At 37.3% G+C, this 11,443-nt stretch overlaps 1 protein-coding gene across 5 annotated transcripts in view; it reads right to left on the minus strand.

The window, feature by feature from the left end:
* The window catches only part of LOC114047324 (tenascin-like), a 114,040-nt gene that overhangs the window by 61,981 nt on the left and 40,616 nt on the right, over positions 1-11,443 (minus strand). For all 5 annotated transcript variants that reach the window (XM_027868108.1, XM_027868107.1, XM_027868109.1 and 2 more), the window contains exons 4-6: positions 9,574-9,837; positions 7,361-7,476; positions 6,262-6,418 (exon numbers count right to left, since the gene is read on the minus strand). In XM_027868108.1, the coding sequence (XP_027723909.1) occupies positions 6,262-6,418; positions 7,361-7,476; positions 9,574-9,837 (537 nt within the window). The remainder of the gene's footprint in view (positions 1-6,261; positions 6,419-7,360; positions 7,477-9,573; positions 9,838-11,443) is intronic.

Below are 11,443 nucleotides of genomic sequence, written 5' to 3' on the forward strand. Positions count from 1 at the left end.
CCTACTTCATATGGAAAGGTGCATTAACAATAGGTTTTTAACTGGTATTTGGGGGAAGAGAGGATATGGTAATAGATGAAATGAAGAAAAATACAAAACGAACCTCCATCCAGTGTAGTCCCCCCCCCCCATCCACTTCTGCAGTGATTGGTGACAGAGTGGTAGCAAAGGGGATAAAGGTATTAAAAATCACGTAATTTTTAGACCTTCAATAAACAGTCATTTGGCTGTTAGTACCCTGCTGTGGATGTGTGAGTTCCTTGTCTAAGGCCCAACACTGGGCACACTGGTAGAGTAAGTGAATTAGCAGTCTTGACATTTTTATTGTTTAGTAATTTGCATTGTGTCCATCTCTTTGTAACCCCATTTGGGATTTTCTTGGCTAAAAATTGGAGTAGTTTGCCATTTCCTTCTCTAGTTTATTTTACAGATGAGGAAACTGAGGCACACAGGGTTAAGTGACTAGCCTAGGGTCACACAGCTATAAGGTTGGATTTGAACTAAGTTCTTCCTGACTCCAGACCCCATGCTCTGTCCACTGTGCCACCTAGCTGCATTAACTATGAACAAAATCAAAAGAATAGACAAAGTTGCAGCTAAATGAAAAGATGGTTCCTGAGTACTCCTTGGAGAGGCAAAAAAGCAAAAGAGGAAGAAGTTGATGGAGTAGAGTTTATTGTATTCCCAAAAGTAATGACAGGCATTATTTAATGGAAATTTAGGCATCATATATTACAATACTTATGATTAATATTTGCAAAAAGACCATCAGAAAATGAAACTTAAGCCTCAAAATTGGCTGTGAGGATAAAATGGTAAAGAAATTCTATGAAGAACTTGACAAAACCTAAAGCAACATAAATCTTCATACTAGGTGCCTTTGTTACAATGGAGGAAATAAGTGAAAGTAGGGAGAAATATATATGAAAGCATGGTTCAGGAAGAAGAAATGAAAAAGGCCAAACGCTTATACAGAAGGTTCACGTTTCTTTATCATAAACATTTTCTTTGGTGAAAAAAAAGCAAAGAAACAAAACAAAAAGAATTTGTAAGCACTGGATATGGCAAGCACAAAAACAAAAAACACCATAAAGAATTAAATAGATTATTATATTTTAACAGACAGGAAAAGACTTGTTGATGTAAGTCTTATCTCTGAGTCAGCTATCTATATATAACCTCATTAGAACTAAGATCAGCGTAGGTAAAAACAAGAATAAAGAATAGTTAGATGAAAATATATGGCATACAGTTGAAACAATTTAACCTTGAACTATTTAAGCAAGTAATTAAAGCTCATAAATTAGAAATGGACAACAGGCATAATATAAAACTTACTATAATAATTTTATCCAGAAGTTTAACCAATGTAAATTAATTGCTACAAGAAGACTAAAAGAGCCCAGAAAATACTTTAGTCAGCAAACATTTGACTAACTTTCCAAGCAGAGAGATGATAACCAAGGCAAAATGGAGTTAGAATATAAACTGATTTTTAAAATCTTATGAAGAAGAAAGAAGTATGATTATGATCAGTATCACCTCATAATGTAGAGCGAAATGGTGGAAGGTAAAACCAGTTTAAAGAAAGCTTGGCAAGATATCCAATTAAGTGAAGTCATCCAGTGGACATTTCAAAGATAAAAATAGAAGGAGGATCACAAAGAGAAAGGATTTGGAAAAAAAAAAACATTTTAACAAACTGTTTATTCTAATAAGTACAGTGGGACCCCTATATTTGGACTCTAACTTAACAGTTTGTTCTGGAGGAAGTAGAAATGACAATATAGAGAACCAAGATGAGAAAAGCAGCTGTATTGGACCAAATATACAAAAACAAGATTAGTTCTGGAGACAATACAATTTTGATGATGCTGAGGGACCAGTGCACGAGTAGGAAGGAAGGAAGATACCAAGGACTCTTAAAAAAATTGGACCTTAGTAATACTAAAAAAAGTGACAGAAAGAACATTAGTACTTATCTACCAATATGCCTATTGACTATCCATATGAAATCTTTCTGAAAATCATCTCTACATGAATCAAAGGCATCTTAGATGAAAGTATTAGTTGGGAACAAACAGGTTTTTTTTTTTTTGGCAAATGATAGACTGTATCTTTACTATTTCACAATTAACTGAAAGATGTAGAGACCTTAAAATCCTGTTGTACATATTCCTTGTTGATTACACTCTCTCTCACACACACATACACACACACACACACACACACACACACATGATTTGGTAGAATAAAACACTACCTTCTCAGCCCTTCTACAGGGTTGTTTTCTATCTATACGTCAAGATCATTCAAGATTACTTGGACGATATAACAATAGAAATAACCCTGTTCAATAACTCCCTTGATAATAAATACTAGGCAAGCCAAATGTATGATTTTCAAAGGATTTGTCACTGGGGTGGAGGAGATGGAGCTTGGAGTTCAGGTCAAAGAGGGATTCCTTGTGGATGGTGAAAGTTTCTGAATTTATGGATGACATTGTGCTTAAGGCATCAAACCCCGGATACTGCTGAGCTTCCTGGAAGAGGTCTATAATCCCTCAAAGTAGTCTGGCCAAGTGGATGAAGAATGTCTATTTCCAAGATTTCAACATACAATTTGGATGGAGACCCTATAGAGGCAGTCCAACAGTATGTAATTCTGGGACAGACAGTATATATGGACAACAGGTCGCATCCAGTGCTAAATAGGAGGATAATGGATGGGTTTGCTTTAAGGAAGAGGCAAAGCTCTTTTGCTCACTCTAAATTTCCCATGGAAGCAAAATGATCATTTTAAAAAAAACTAATATTCCACCTAAGATTCTATAAAACAGCAATATAATTGCCTCTAAAGAGCTAAAAGTGAGAGAGTGTTAGAGAGAGCTATGGTGATTATATGCCAGGATGCAACATGAGACCAGTGAAGAACTCTGAAGAACAGAAGTATAAGCTGTCATTAGAGAATTGTATAGTAACAAGACCTAGTCATGGATGACAAGCAGACAGCCAGAGCAGCTGATGGCACAGATAGAGTGCTGGGCCTAGAATCAGGAAGACCTAAATTCAAATCTGGCCTCCCACACTTACTTGCTTACAGGCATAGAGAAAAATGGGTTATGATTTGTATTGCTGGGGGAACTCTAGAATTGATGAGATCACACATCTATTTGAATATTTAAGGAGTATACATTTAGTCTTGGAGGCGACCTTAGAAGTCATTTAGCTCAATCCATTCATTTTACATGTATGGAGACTAAAGCTTGGGGAAGTTGATTTGTCCAAGGTCGTACAAGTATTAAGTAGAAGGGCCAGGATTCTAGCCATGGTTTAGAAGGAGACTTGGACAGAGTGGATTTCATTTTCTCCAGTGGCCAGCTCACCATAATAGCTATCATTGACTATCTCTGATATAGGAAACTCAAATAAACATGGTGCATTCCTTTACTACTGTAACCCAATAACTCTCAAAGAAATGGCTTCATTTATAAGCAAAATATTCATTAAGTAGTGGTTGGAAACAGATGTTCAGAATATTAAATTAGAGACAATGAGAAGAAAAGAAATTAGCTGATTGGGATGAAGGACATATTCTGTTTTCAAAAGTTTAGGTGTGTTCAGATAGGCGCAATTTAGAATTGATGATGCCTTAAAAGACATTGTAAAATTCAATTAAAAACCAGTTAGAGAATCATCACGTCTTATTTTGAAATTCTAGATGGGTTACTATGAGCAAACCACTTCCCCTTTGTGAGCTTCAGTTTTCTTCTCTATTAAATAGAGACAATAAAGTTTAAGAAAATGTGAGCTGTCAATAATTTGACTTTTTAAGAATCCTTTTTATTCTTAAGAGTTGTGGGAACAGTGCTGGATTTGGAATCAGAGAATCTGGGTTCTAATCCTATCTCTACTTCTTGCTACCTGTGTGACTTTGTGCAAATCACTTAAATTCCTGGGTTATTTTTATTTAAATATGTAAAATGAGAAGGTCAAACCTTTAAGGTTCCTTCTAGCCAGGGCTGTGCTGGAGCCATCTCCTGCTTGGCGCTTAAGAACTGATTGTCAAATTTTCAGTGTAAGTATTTAAGCCTCAGAAATTGGCAAATACTATATACCACAGCTTGATTTATCATTTTGTTTGTTGTCTAGATTCAAGAAAGTGACAGAAAAATGGTAATAATGCAGACCACATTTAAAATGTCCTGTGTACATTTTCTTTTCAGAGAGATGGTTGTTAAAAATTTACCAGCATATCACTGCTTCTAGCTCTAAATCTATAACCTTATTAGTCAAAGTTCATAATATTTGCTATAATACTGTGGGTGAGATAAGAAGGTAAAGCAGAGATGACCCCTGAGCCCCACAGTTTATAAAATGGGTTAGAACTTAGTGGGGTAATCCCAGTCTAGAAAACTACCTACAGAGCCATCAAGGGTAGGGGACTTATTGTTACACAGTGAGAAGAAGGTTGACTTAAAAACTAAAATGTATACACTCCTAAAATTTAGGCTGAGAAAACTATAGGGTTCCCTGAAATTACGTCACTCATATTTTCAGGGAAATTTCCCTGGAGCTGGGCAAGTATTGGGATGATCTCAGCCCATATCTTTTGTGACCTAATGATTTCTCCTGTTAGTACCTGCCCTTTACCTACCGCATGTAGATATTGTCAGAAAGGAGGAGAAAACCCTTGATTATTGAGAGCACAAGCCTACTGATTTGCCCTGAGCTAGGTCAAGTGGGGTGATATCAAATAGAAGCTTTTCTTTTTTGTCATCAGTCAACAACAGTGCAAGCCTTTGCAACTACTCCCTGTTAATGAGATTCAATAGACTAGTGGTTAGTTCATATGTTAGATCAAGGGTTCTTTCAGGTCAGTAGCTGCACAAGATGTGCTGAATGAGATGCTAGTAAAACATATTTGTGTGTGTGTGTATAATATTGATAGATATGTATGTGTGTGCATATATATGTACACACACATTTTAGCTAACATTTATTTAGCATTTTAAATTTTGAAAATACATTCTTTTAATTGATCCTCACAATACCTTTATGAGGTAGGTACTATTATTATCCCTATTTTACAAATGAGGAGGCTGATATAGCTTAAATAACCTGTCTAAAGTCATAAAGCTAGTAGTTATCTAATGTAGGATTTGAACTTAGATCGTCCTAGCTACAAGTCCAGCACTCTATCCACGGTGCCATATAGCTGCCTTAATCCCCTTGTTATGAAGATGGTCTGGTTGCTGGAGCTAAAAAAGCAAATCCCCTCACAGATATTTTATGATGATGAATCTCTCTGGACCTAGTTATAATGGTCCTTAAACGATATACCTTTTCTGGGCCCAAATTTGCTGGGCCTAGACTTTCCAAATTTGTAGGACCGTACCAGAGCTTGGACTAAACCAAGGCATCTTGAAGCACCAGAAGACGACTTTAATTAAAAAATACATACATACTATATATGTATATATATATACACACACACATACATACATACATATATGAATGCATATGTTGATTATATATGAATATATTTTATATATAATGTATATATATTTGTGTGTATCTATATCTATATGCCTATATCTATACCTATATCACTTCTTAGTTCACCACCATCAGATTCATTTCTATACAAAATATGAGATGTGCATTTCTATATAAAGTGGAAGCAATGAACACTACTTAAACCTGGGAACATTAAATTTGACTGAACTTCAACTCAATTAAAAACATCCTGGTTTAATGAAAAGAGAACTAGATTGAGTGTTAAGACACCTGGACTTTACCTCTGGTTCTACCAACAACTGTATAGCTTTGGTCAAGTCATTTCCCCTCTCTGGGCTCATCTTTCAATGAGGGGGTTAGATTAGATGATCTCTAAGGTCTTTTCTAGCTCTGACACTCCATGGTTTACTTAGGGATCTGTAGGAGTCCTTCAGCTAAGTTTGTGTGATTAGGCCTGTGAAGTATACCCTAAACAAGTGTTTTTTTTTTATAATGAGGTGTTTGGGGGATGCCCAGGACCCATCTGAGAAGTCTCTCCCTTGGAATCTTTATTATCCCCTTTGATATGCCTCATAACTATTTCCAGGGCCTTATTGTCATAACTTTCTTGTATACAGCCTTGTAATCATCAAAACAATGTGATGGAGACCATATAACTTCATAGATCCTAGTTAGCACTTGGTGCCTACTATCTCCTGGAATTAATATGAAGGATATTCTCATTACTAAGAATAACACTCACGTGTGGTTGTTATTTTCTTCAGTCCAGGGCCCCGGGTGTTGTTTTTCACAATATGCAGAGATATCTCATACTCCTGTCCTGGAGCCAAGCCAGTCTGTCTATAAGTTGTTTCTGGCCTCCTCAAGCTTTTGGTGATTTCTTCTCCATCATCTTTATTCTGAAAACCAAAAAGAACTTGGTGATGAGTGCAGTAACATAAAGGTACATTTGAATGTACCACTCACTTCTGAAAAAAAAGTTTCTCATCCACCAGAGTTAGGCAAAAAATATGTGTCCTTCTTCTTCCAAGAGATGGATGCTTCAAATGAGACATTTGGGGAGTAACTGTCTTTTGAAAAACATCACATTTCTTCTTTTCTTTGCAGGGCATGTAATTCAGGCCTTTGGGATTTATGTGGAGCCAAGATATCATTATCCCTGTGGTGATGCTTTCCATATGTTTATCCTCTCTTTATCCCCTATAGTCAGTCCCACAGAGCCAAATTCAACATAAGAGGAGGACTCAGTTCTCTTATTTATTTTAACAGTAAAAGAGTGCCCTCACAATACACATGTGATGTTAGTTTCTGCATCCTTCTCCTTAAATTAAAAAAATGGTTTAATATGCCAGTTTTACTCTTTCAAAATAAGGAAAATTTAACTAGATGATCTCTAAGGGCCAACCCAACTCAGACATTCTAAGTTTTGAGAACCTTTCCGGTTTTTACAGTCGAAGTTCCAGCAGCCTATACCTTAAGGCAGTGCTAGCAAACCCAAATAGAAACAGATCCCTGTAAGCAGCATATTGACTTAGAAAACCACAAATTATAATTATCTATGTTGTATTGCATTTTTATTTATTTTGTAATACATTTCCCAATTACATTTTAATATGTTTCTGACTGCACTTGGGAGGTTTGCCAGCCCTTATGGGCTTACAGGTAGTGAGTTTGATACCATGTGCTTTAAGGGTCCTTCCAGTTTGACCATTTTAGGCTCTGACATTCCTTTCAGCTCTAATGCTCTCTGGCTGTGTGACTGAATTGTTAGTAAGTCTCGTTGTCTGAATATTTTACAGAGCGCTGGGAAGGTGCATTCTTGGCCAGGCATGTTCTCTTACCATGTTGCGGAAGATAATTTCCCAGTTTTCAAAAGCAATATCTAGAGGATCCCACTCCACTTCCACTGATGTTTCTTTGATAGCTTTGAATTTCAAACCTTCTGGGGCAGGCAAGTCTGTTGGAAAGAGGGAAAACAGGCAAGTGATGACTCTTAGACAAGTAAAATTAAAGTGAAAGATTGGAAAAATGATAAGCTCAAAGGCACCAGGGAAGGCTTACACATATCTATGATTTTACCAATGTCCCAAGCATAGCTGAATGCTATCACCACTCCCAACACCTCTGGGAGATGCTTGGTTATTAATTCTGTGGTGATAAACAATAATGCTTTCCCCTTTCCAGCTACAGCATGCAGTTACCTGTCTCTAGAGTTTTCCAAATAAAGCAGTGACTGCATTTAGTATATGTTCATAATGTCTGAAAAAAACACTTAAACCACAAAAGCCTCCTTTTAAAAATTGTTTTTTTTTAAACATTGCCCAATTATCAGTCAATGAGCTCCATTGTATGTAGCAAGAATGAAACAGGCAAAAGAAAAGTGAGTCATTGTTAACAAGGAGGATTTCCTTTATGAAAATACACAATCATCTATCTGGATGTTTCTAAAATCAGGCCAGTGCTTGTGTGCTTACACTAGGGCAATTGAGGAAAGAAATCCATTAGGCTTTGTTAATGATCATGTAAAACTTGCCATAGTCAAAGTCAAGGAGAGGAAGGCTCTGAATGGAGATAGGCTATTAATTTGATGCAGAATGGTGGAGTGGACAAAGCCTTGACCTCAGAGTCATGAGAGAGGTTTAAGACCCAGCTCTGCTACTCCCTATCCTGGGCAAGCAACTTCACTGTATCTTTCCCTCCCTTCTCATCTCAGCCTCAATTTTCCCTTTTAGAAAATAGAGAAAATAAATATTTAGGCCACCTACTCCACAAGGTTGGGATAAGAAAAGTGCTGTTAATCCTTAAAGAAGGACAGCAATGCTAGTTATTAATGATTCCACAACCAGCTCACTTCAGGGAGGCAGTGAAGGATGCTTCCCTTTCTTACCATTCCTCGTCTGCTCTTTTGAATTAGAAGCTGACTTTGGGCTTGCTTCAGCATGTGAACCATAGCTCATCAGGCAGGTGAATAACCTTTCTATTTCCTCTTTATTAGACCATTTTATTTCAAGACAGTGTGATCTAGTAGGAGCAGCACTAGATTCAGAATCAGAAGATCTGAGTTCTAGTCCTTGGCTTGGGTTAGTTCACTTTTTAAATGGGAGTATTAATACTTTTCTTCTCTGTCTCAGAATTATTGAGATCAAGAGATAATGCAAGTAAATGTGCTTTGTAAACTACTGAGCACTTTACAAATACAAGTTGATTTTATTACTGGGATTGGGATGGGGTTGGACTTGTGATTTCATTGGCATATAAAACTCGCAGTGAGGGGACTCTACCACGTGGATTGGTGCCAATCTCTTATGTTCATGCCTTCCTCTTCAGACTATCTTCACTTCAGCCTGTATATATTTTGTTCGTACACAGTTGTTTTCATGAAGTTTCCCTTATTAGACTGTAAGCTCCTTGAGGGCAAGGTCTACTTTTTGCCTTTTTTTTGGGGGGGGGGGCATCTCTAGTGCTTAGCCCAGTGCTTGGAACATGGGAGGCATTTAATAAATGCTTGTTGACTTGACTAGACTTAGAGTTAGCATTGCTAGGGAGCAGTGAAAGGCAAAGTGACTGGCCTAGGGTTATGTGTGTGTCAGAGGTGGGATTTGAACCCAGTTCTCTCTGACTCTGAACAGCCCTCTATCTACTACACTACACTGCTCCTTTATTATTGTTATTGTTTTTCCAAAGCTCTTATGCCACTACTTTGCTAACTACTACTATGAATAATAATAGCAATAATATATGATAGCAATATTTCCAAAGGACTACTTCCCCAGAATCCCCAGGATATCACCATAGGCTAAGTTTTCCAAATAGCCTCTGCTTTGATAGAATCCCATGAAAGGAAGGCCACTAAGGGTATATCAGGAGGTCATTTCTGTGTGCCACAAGCAGGACAACAGCCTCACTGCAATATTTCCCACAAAGGACTGGAATTTTAACCTGTAACATCATGTGCCATGGGTAAGAGAGTTCTTGACACATATGCTATGGAACGAAAGAAGCTGGTGATCACTATAGGAAAGGGGGTGGCAAAAGCCCATTTTAATTTACTCACAAGTAGCCACCCGTGCACTGACAGGGATGCTTTTCTTATTCTCAAGGATAGCAAAAACTTGGATGAAGTATTCTACTCCCGGCTCTAATTCACGGATGATGGTGGATGTCTGGTCCCCAGGGACACGGAACTGCATTTCCAGGCCATCTGAGTTTGTGGGGGTGTAGATGATGAGGTACTCCGTGACCCTCATTTCATTGTCCCATGCCAGGTTTACAGTCTCTTCTGTCACTTCAGTCACTTTGAGGTCCTTTGGTGGGGATACTGCCAGGAAGGAGAAACAATGCCCCTCTGTCAGTAAATTGCCACTGTTTATTTAGCCTCCTAAAATAACAGTAATTTCCTCTGGGGTTGTTTTTCTCACTCTCTCTTTCACTCTGCCACCAACAGAGGCAGAAGTAGTAGTTAAATGGGTTTTTTTTTTGCTCCCTTTTGTTGAACATTAAAGATAATTTTTGGTGGGAAAGCCTAAAGAAAAGGTGGGAAAGTCTGATGCGGGACATGTGCAGTGGAGAGAATGGAAGCATAAAGAAAATGTGAACAGCTTTCTGAATTCACATACAAATTCAGGTCTGAGTCATGTTGAGAAAATATCTCAAACTAAAACATTCTAGAAATATGTACATTCTTATATTGTGGCCTCTCAGTCTTATTTAGGTGGGAAAAACAAACTAAAATCATGAATTGATATTCTATTTATGCATTTATTTTATTGGACAATCTTTAATTAGTTTAAATGAAATCCAGATGTCAGCATAAAAAAGTATTGTCTGAGCCTTGGTCCCTGCTATGGATTGTGTGATATAAGAAATTCAAGAAATTCTGGGGTGACAGAAAAACTTGAGTTTGTTGAAACACATTATCATTTACCTCTGGCCATTACTGGCTGTCTTTAAGATAGAGCATTGTAGGAAAACAGATAATAACCTTGGCAGTCATATATACAAAGATGCTTATTAATTACTGTTAATTGTTCTTCCCTGATATGGCTAATATCCTGTGTGTTTTCTATAGTGGTAACATTTAGAAAAAAAACTTCATCTTATGCAATGAAAGCTTGACCTTTTAGTTTCTCATGTCTGTATTCCTGGTTCCCATCATAATACCTAACACACAGTAGATACTTAACAATTATCTGTTAAATGGAAATGAATTTAATGTTGGGAATATCAAGAACATCTGGATCTGAAGTCTTGGGCAGGTCACTAAATCTCTCTTGTTTTTTATTCCTCATTTATAAGATGAGGGAATTGGATCAAATGATCTCTAAATTCCCTTCTAGTTATTACCAGAAGTCTTTTCATCTCGTTCATAATACATGCTTTAAAAAATATTACTTTTGGGGCAGCTAGATGGTGTAGTGGATAGAGCACCGGCCCTGGCTTCAGGAGGACCTGGGTTTAAGTCTGATCTCAAACACAAAACACTGTTAACTAGCTGTGTGATCCTGGGCAAGTCACTCAATCCCATTGCCACGCCAAAAAAAAAAAGAAAAATATTCCTTGTACATTGGTAAGAAAGTGTCTAAGTATCCTTCTAAAGGACTCTATTTCATTGTTGATAATAAATATAATGCAGTAAAAAGAACTCTGGACATGGAGTCAGGTGATCTGGATTCAGATCCTAACTCTGATTCTTAACTAGCAGTAAGACTTTGGGTTTGTTACTGATCCTCTCTGGGAAAAGAATGTTTGCCCTACCTTTCAGGGCTGTTATGGAGAAATCACTTTGTAAATTGTGTGGCCAGATTATCTTTGAAATGCCCTCCAGTTCTCAAATTCCATCATTCTACTTATTGTTCTTTGAGTATGTCGTGTGACAATAATGTCAACACATTTCCTTTCTTTCTTTCTTTCTTTCTTTCTTTCTT

This window comes from Vombatus ursinus, unplaced genomic scaffold, assembly GCF_900497805.2.
Source record: "Vombatus ursinus unplaced genomic scaffold, bare-nosed wombat genome assembly UNPS02014786.1, whole genome shotgun sequence".
Taxonomy (NCBI): Eukaryota; Metazoa; Chordata; class Mammalia; order Diprotodontia; family Vombatidae; genus Vombatus; species Vombatus ursinus.